At 61.7% G+C, this 7,544-nt stretch overlaps 2 protein-coding genes across 2 annotated transcripts in view; both read right to left on the bottom strand.

Moving 5' to 3' along the window:
• The window catches only part of SLC27A5 (solute carrier family 27 member 5), a 9,696-nt gene extending 9,103 nt beyond the window's left edge, over window positions 1–593 (bottom strand). Inside the window, exon 1 of the mRNA XM_021713304.1 lies at window positions 2–593. Coding sequence (XP_021568979.1) covers window positions 2–593 — 592 coding nt within the window. The remainder of the gene's footprint in view (window position 1) is intronic.
• A 948-nt stretch (window positions 594–1,541) lies between these two features.
• On the bottom strand, window positions 1,542–7,491 carry ZBTB45 (zinc finger and BTB domain containing 45). Its single transcript, XM_008059917.1, is given in 4 exon segments — window positions 1,542–2,328; window positions 4,187–4,268; window positions 4,270–5,471; window positions 7,438–7,491. Coding segments are annotated over 3 exon segments (1,536 nt in total). The 5' UTR covers window positions 5,467–5,471; window positions 7,438–7,491; the 3' UTR covers window positions 1,542–2,071.
• Between the last annotated feature and the right edge of the window lie 53 nt (window positions 7,492–7,544).

The raw sequence follows: 7,544 nt of genomic DNA, 5'->3' as shown, positions 1-7,544 counted from the left end.
CTCAGCGCTGGAACAGCCCGGGAGGCCCCCACCAGGAGGGCAGCAGGCTCCTGGGTGTGCAGGCCCTCAGAGCCATCCAGCTCTGCCTTCAGGGCCCATGCCGCCCGGCAGGCTTGGGCATCCAGCTCGCCGAGGGTGACAGAGCAGGCCCCACGCCCAGTGCACACCAGGGGCGTGTGGCCAGGCTGTGCTCGCACTTGCCGCTCAAAGGCATCCACGAAGGTGTCAGGCGGCTGTCGGCCTAAGCGTGCCCTGATATCCAGGCCCAGGCGGAGGATCTTGACCAAGTAGGCCACATCAGCAGGCAGCCAGCGTAGCCCTGGAGGTGGCCGTGCAGGCAGCAGGATGAATGTGAGGGCCGCAGCCAACAGACTCAGCCAGTGAAGGTTCCAAGGGACGAGCCAGGGCAATGCCAGCAGGCCCAGGCCGAGCAGTGCGCTGCACATGGGATTCCCCAGGAGCCAATGCAGGGCCAAGGCCACCATCGCCGGCCATACTGGCTGCCCCAGGCCCAGCAGCTGCGGCAGCAGCAGCAGCAGCAGCAGCAGTAGCAGCGGTGGCGGTGCGAAGGCCCGCCACTGCCTGCCACCCATCACACCAGCGCTGTCTTCACAGAAGCAGCTGTGCAGTGTGCCGGCTTGCCTCTATGCCTGGACTCCAGGGTGCTGACCTCTGGCCTCAGAGCCATGCTCCTCCCCCCAGTTGATGGCCTGGTGCTACTGATAGGGGCTTCTGTACCCAGGACTTTGCTCCCTACCCCTCCCTCCACACATTTGCTTTGCTCTGCTTAGTCTTGTGTGACTCCTGCCTGTCTACCACCGCCGTCAGCCCCTCCTTCACCAGGTCTGTCTCCATCTCCACCAGCTCCAAATCCTTAGGGAAAGGCACTCAGGCCAGGAGCCCCCAATGCGCTGGAGGCAGCAGAAGGGGAGGAGAGTGACCCCTTTCTGTGCTGGACGGGAGGGTCCTGTGATGCTGGCTCACCACGAGGGGGTTGCTGTCTTCAACTGCCCCCCCATGGTCAGCCCCAGGGTCTTGGCCATTGCTGCTCTTCCCCACAACCTCCACCCTGCACTCTAAAACTTGGCCCCAGCGGCTAGGGTCGGTATAGCCGGGCTCATATACTCTTAAAGCAGCCTGGCCCAAAGACCTACCCCCAGGATCCCCAAAAGTAAGGTCCTCAGCCAACATGCCATCAGAGTCTTAAGTACAAAGCCCCTTAGGGTCTGGCAGAAAGATCTTGGGGAAGGGCCTCAAAATCTACATCGTGGACAGAGGAGCCATGAGTGTGAGGTGTTTCCCACGTGTTGTGGCCTCTCCTCCCTTTGGATCCAAGAGAACCACACAGCAGTCATGTATGCAGCCCACTCCTGCCCCCCCTGCCCGGTGCAGAGGCTCAGGATGGCAAAGTGACATTCCCGCCCCCTACCAGAAGAGTCCAGGGACCGGCATAGGTGCCGCCCAAGGACAGTAACGCTGAGCCCCGACACCCACAGCCAGTCTGTGGAGGCGAGACACATACAGATCCAGGAGCTCACAGCTTTGTGGTTTAGGCCTGATGGCCCACAGTCCTTTATTACGGAGCAGGAGTCCGAGGCCTGGCCTCATTTTATGATGGGTCCACCGGAGCCTCCTGACGCCTCATGAGAGACCAGTAGCTCGGGGTAGGGAGCCAGGGCTGTGCCCAGTCCCATACTGTGGCAAGCAAGCTGCCCAGACCTCCTCCCACCCCTGCCCCCTCCCCTCACAGGAGGGGGCAAGGCGCGAACCAGAGTGGGTGACACGAATCTCGGGCCGGGCTCCAAGGGTCTGAGAGCCGGCTTCAGACTGGATGTGGTCCAGCTCTCAGAACTGGGTCAGGTCTCTGGCTAGCTCCAAGCTCGCACCACCTGGAGGATCGGAGTACGGGGAGGAGAGAGGAGAGGAGTAAGGCGGACCCGGCCCCTACACGGAGGAGGGGTGAGGGACTGGACGGCCCGGGCTCCAGAGATGGCGTGGTCTGGCGACGGGGTCAGCACCGCCCCCATGGCGTGCAGCGGATTCCCAGCGAGCGAGGCCAGGACCGGGCCCGTCAAGGTGCCGGATGCGCAGCCAGGTGTCGCTCCAGCAGCGCGCGGTGCGAGAAGACCTTGCCGCAGGCGGGGCAGGGCGCGCGCTCGGGCCGGTGCGTGCGCATGTGCACGTTGAGCGAGCTCTTCTGCGTGAAGCGCTTGGCGCAGACGGCGCACTGGAAGGCACGCACGCCGGTGTGCGTGACCATGTGCTTGAGCAGGTAGTCGCGCAGCGAGAAGGATCGCCAGCACACCGCGCACTGGTGCGGTTTCTCCCCTGCGGACGACAGGGCGGGCCACGCGTATGTCAGACCCTCCTGCTCTCCCAGGGCGCCTGTGACTCGCAGGGGCTCCCTCCCCTCACTCCGGGATCTCCCTGTCCAGCAGGGCCACACATTCCACTCCCGGACCACCCTTTACACCAGAGCTTTCCTGCCAAAAAGGGACTCTCACGCATGCCCAGGTACGTCTCTCCCACTTTCTGTCATCCTGGCAGGGTCCCCCTAAATCTTACGGGTACCCTCCCAGCAGGGAACCCTGCCCGTCTGGAATATCTGTTGCCGATCTGGACAGCCCACTCAGGTCTTCCCCTACCTCAGGGACCCTCCCCCTTAACCCATACAGCACCTGACAGAGGGAGATGTTCGGTGGCCTGGCTTCCCCTCTCCTCCCCCCAGGCCCATAGAGCCTTCTGAACTCAGTCTAACAAGACCAGGACCCCAGGCACATCTGCAGCCTTCTTGCTGGAAGCCCCAGTCACCCAGAACTCCCGTGTACTGGCCACTATAGGCTACCCTCCTCACCCAGGGTTGGAGAAGGAGAGGCAGGCAAAACACTTATCTCGACGGCAGGGGATTGCAGGGCACTGCCTGCCAGGAAGTCCCCCAGATTAACCAGATCCAGGCACATGGCTCAGGTCACACATTTCCTGCACAGCCCTTATTCCCAGGCCCCTGGCTTCGCCCCATCCTTTCCAAGGCAGGCAGATTTTAAACTGTGAAATCCATCACTACCCAGCTTAGAACACTGATGGCTTCCCCACCACTCACAGTCAAAACCCGAATTCGTGCCCCCGCAGAACTCTCCCGCCAACCCATTTCACTCCCACTGTGGCCTTCCAGCTCAATTTTTGCTTTTCCTTACAAGCCCAGCAGGCCTCTGCTTTCCATACCCTTGTCCTCCACCTCAGCTCCCAAGAAGCAACCCACCCTCTCTGCAACACTCTGCCTCAGGCTGTGCCTGACAGGCCAGGGTGCTAAGGAACCTCCCAACAGCCTTTGAGTGCCCTTTCCTTCCTCTGCAGCCATGTATTCCTCCTCTCACCCCTGTCCCAAAAGCTCCTGGGGCCCTTATCCTGCCACCTCTGCCAGCTTTCCACCTGTAGACTGGTAAACCCACTCTGCCTTGTTGCCAGCCCATAACCACACTGCCATCATCTAGGGGTTCAAAGGAGGCTCTCTTGAAGCACAGGCTCACCAACCTGGCTACAACTCCCCTACCAAGGATCCATCCCACCTGCACATCCCAGGCTGGCCATAGCTACTAGAGGTTCCACTGCCAGCTTCCCAAAGGCCCAGAGCAGGCTCTTGTCCCTAGCCTAACCTCAGGGTCTTCTTCCACAGAAGCTAGTGCCTGCTGCCCCACATAAGGGGGTTTTCCCCTCCCTCACAAGGCTTGCACTTGTGGGAAGCTCAATTTTGAGTCACCCTGGTGTTAACAAAAAGCAACAGAGCTGGGGGTGGTGACTCCTGCCTGTAATCCCAGCACTTTGGGAGGCTGAAACGAGAAGACTGCCTGAGCCCACAGGTTCGAGACCAGCCTGGGCAACGTGGTGAGACCTCGCCTCTACAATAAGCCAAAAAAAAAAAAAAAAAATTAGCCTGGCGTGATGGTGCGTGCCTGTAGTCCCAGCTACTAGGAAGGCTCAGGTGGAAGGATCACCTGAGCCCAGCAGGTCGAGGCTACAGTTGCTGTGAGTGTGCCGCTGCACTCCAGCCTGGGCGACAGAGACTCCAACTCAAAGAAACAAAAAGGCAACACAACTGGGCCAATGACCGGTGCCCGGTGCCTGATTTCCCCTCCAGCTTAAATCTCCAGTGAGGAGCTGTTCCCTCTCCTGTCCCAACCGGGCTCACCCGAGTGGATGAACATGTGCTTGGTGTAGTTTTTCCGAGAGCTGAACGTCTTGCGGCAGTGGCTGCATTCATAGGCGGGCGGGCTCGGCACCTGGGAGGCGTGCAGCGGTGCCCGAGGGGGCCGTGGTGGGAGCGGCAGATGAGGCTGGGGCCTCCCCCAGTTGAGCACTGGGGGCCGCATCTGGCTGAAGTGCGGGGTAGAAGGTGGGTGGGGGTGCAGGGGCTGGCCCAGATGGTGCGGGAGGGGGTGGGGCCGGGGGCCCAGGAGCACCCAGGTGAAATGGGAATAGTGCGACAGGTGGCCCTGGGGTCTTTACACCAGGCAGGCGGGGTCCGGCCAGGATGCAGTCGGGCGGGACAGGGGTCTCCGCAGGACAGCCTTCGGCGGCAGCACCATCCTCATCATGCCAAGCAGATACGTAGCTGTCTGGAAACACGTCCTCGGCCGCCGCAGCTCCCCGAAGGAAGTCCCTCCCCGCACCGCCATAGTCAGCGAGGCCGGAGGGTGCAGGAGGGTCCTCGCACGCACTGTCAACAGCTGCAGTGAGGAAGCCAGCTGCGCAGTCTGGGAAGGAAGGGGGCGCCTGGCCCTCACCCGGGCCACCACCTTCGCCGTCTTCAACATCGGTGTCTTCATCAGTCTCCTCCTCGTCATCGTCCCCTCGGTCGTCAGGGGCCACAGACAGTGCGGGGTCAGTGTCAGTCCCCTCTGCCTTGGCGGGTGCAGGGGGTGCGGGCAGCTGCAGACGCGCAGGCTGGCGCTGCTTGCGGCTGTGTGCAGCGCCGGGGTGCCCCAAGGGACGCGCAGCTAGCAAGTGGCGCAGGCGGTGGCGCAGCTGCGCGGGTGCGAGCGGTGGGGGCACAGGCGCAGGCAGGGGCGCGGGTGCAGGGGTGCCCGGGGCACGAGCGCGCGCGATTATCTGCGTGCACTCGTCGATCACCGTCTGTATGCGAAGCACCGACGCAGCCGTGAGCACCTGCAGCGCTTCGCCCTGCGCCACCACCAGCGAGCCGCTGTACAGAAACTCCACGAGTTGGCGCACCGTCTGCGCGGGCACCACCGGCGGCACGCGAATCTCAGAGTGGCCCAGCAGCAGCTTGTCCTGGAAGAAGGGCGAGCCGGCGGCCAGCACGCAGCGGTGGGCACGCAGCGAAGCCTCGCGGATGCGCACGGTCACGTCGCAGAAGTGCCCGCCTAGCCGCTGCCCGTTGAGGGTCTCCAGCAGCGAGCGTGAGAAGTTCTGCAGGTGGATGTGGTGCACTGCCTCCGCCGCCGCCATCTGCACTGAATGAGGGTGAGCATGGGGAGAGGTCAGCCGAGGATGCCCCTCTGCCCCAGCGCCTCATCTCCTCGCCCCTTGCCTCAGGACAGGGCCCAAGGATTCACCACAACCCCAGGCCTCACCAACCTCATGCCTCCCAAGCAGCCCTTCACAGTGCCCATTCCCAACGCGGGACACGCCAGGACTCCCCCCTGCACACTTCCCCAGGTCATCTGCTGCGCCCTCCACCTGTGCAGACCCCAGCACACCCCCAGTAAGGGCTGGGGATAATACACGTCTGCCCCTCTCCCAGACTTGCTCATTGCCCCGGGGCAGGCTTGGTGTCTTTCTCATGGCTCACCCATCCCATCCCAACTCCAGTAACCTTAAGCCTCCTGGTGTCCCCCTCTAAAGGGGCAGCCCTGTATAGAGGAGGTGGAGAAGGCCAGGTGTGGTGGCTCACACCTGTAATCCTAGCACTTTGGGAGGCAGAGGCAAGGGGATTGCTCGAGTCCACGGGTTTGAGACCAGCCTGGGTAACTTGGCAAAACATCGTCTTGACAATAAATCAGAAGAAGCCAGGGACTCCCGTCCATACTGGTTAATCTGCCTCACCCAGAGCAGACCTTGCTCTCCACCCAGCTAGCTCCCACTCCTGGCACGCATGGCTCCTTTTTGGTCTCCCTTCACCACATGTCCCCAGTCTAAGGCCTTGTGTATGCCCAGGGCTACTGCCTCAGAACCTGGTTACATAAAGTAGTATATTCGGAAGTATCCTTTGCAGGAGGTGGGGTGGCATGACCTGCCTCCTGGCAGAGCGATTAGGGTGTGCATGATCACAGAGGACTGAGGGGAGAAGGCTGAACAGATGCCTGATGGGAGATGAGTACATGGTCCCTGGCAGACCCCAGCCCAGCAGACAGGAAGTTGCCCCTGCAGCACTAGCTTTTTGGAGTTTTGTTTTTTTTTTGATTTGCAGTCACTCTGTTGTCCAGGCTGGAGCGCAGTGGCATACTCACGGCCACCGCAGCCTCAACCTGCTGGGCTCAGACGATCCTTCCACCTCAGCCTTCCGAGTAGCTGGAATTACAGACATGCGCCACTATGCCCAGCTAATTTTTTGATTTATTGTAAAGACGAGGTCTCGCAAAGTTGCCCAAGCTGGTCTCGAACGCGTGGGTTAGGCAGTCCTCTAACCTCCGCCTCCCAAAGTGCTGGGATTACAGGCATTATCACCACAACCGGTTGCTTTTCGCAGTCCTGATGGGGCCTGGGGGTCCCAGAGTGTGGGTGTGGCATAGAGAGAAGCAGGAATGAGCAGGGACATGTGACCGGCTGGGTGGATGGAGCAGAAGCGACCCCAGAGCTGCATGGCTGAGCTACCCAACGCCTCCTGTGGCTGTGTGACTGGGCACTAACCACCTTCAAGCACTGGAAAGGGGAGGGGGCGGCCCCCAGGAGGCTCTGCTACTACCCCCGTGGCAGGTGACCCACAATCCTTAACCTTGTCTTCCCTTCTGTCAAGCAAGGGACATGATGCTCCACTTGTCCTGGACCCAGACCGCACACATCTCCAGCTAAAGGAGAGTCGGGCACAGGACGCACCCTGACACGCGCACACTCTCCACCATCACACAGCCCCAAGGGCCCCCCCCCACTGAATGCGGCCCCTACACGCTTGCGGTCTCAGACTCAACCCCTCTGCTCCTTGTGCTCAAGCCGCCTTCCTTCTGCAGCAGCCAAAACTCTCCTTCCTTGCATGCCCACATTTGATCGCCCAGACCCCTTCTCACACCTCCCCTGCCCCTGCTGCCACTGGTCTCCTCCGCGCCTCCACCTCCGGCTTTATTCCCTCCACGGCAGCCAGGGGGAGCCTGTGCGGACCTAGCCGACCGGCACAAACACCCACCCCGGCTCAGAGCGTTCCACGGCGAGGAATTCCTCGCAATTCCTGGATAAAGCCGAGCCGTGGCACGCGCAAAGGCTCACCTCTGCCAGCAGCACCCTTCTTCTCTGTTAAGCCCACATCGGAGGACTTCACGTCTGTGTCCGGGCGATGGGCATGCGAGCCTGTGCACCCACCCCCCGGCCCGGGA

This window comes from Carlito syrichta, unplaced genomic scaffold (assembly GCF_000164805.1).
Source record: "Carlito syrichta isolate Samal-C Ts95f unplaced genomic scaffold, Tarsius_syrichta-2.0.1 Scaffold304443, whole genome shotgun sequence".
In the NCBI taxonomy this organism is placed as follows: Eukaryota; Metazoa; Chordata; class Mammalia; order Primates; family Tarsiidae; genus Carlito; species Carlito syrichta.
Note: the sequence above shows the minus strand (reverse complement) of the source record. Positions and strands in the feature narration are given on the sequence as shown.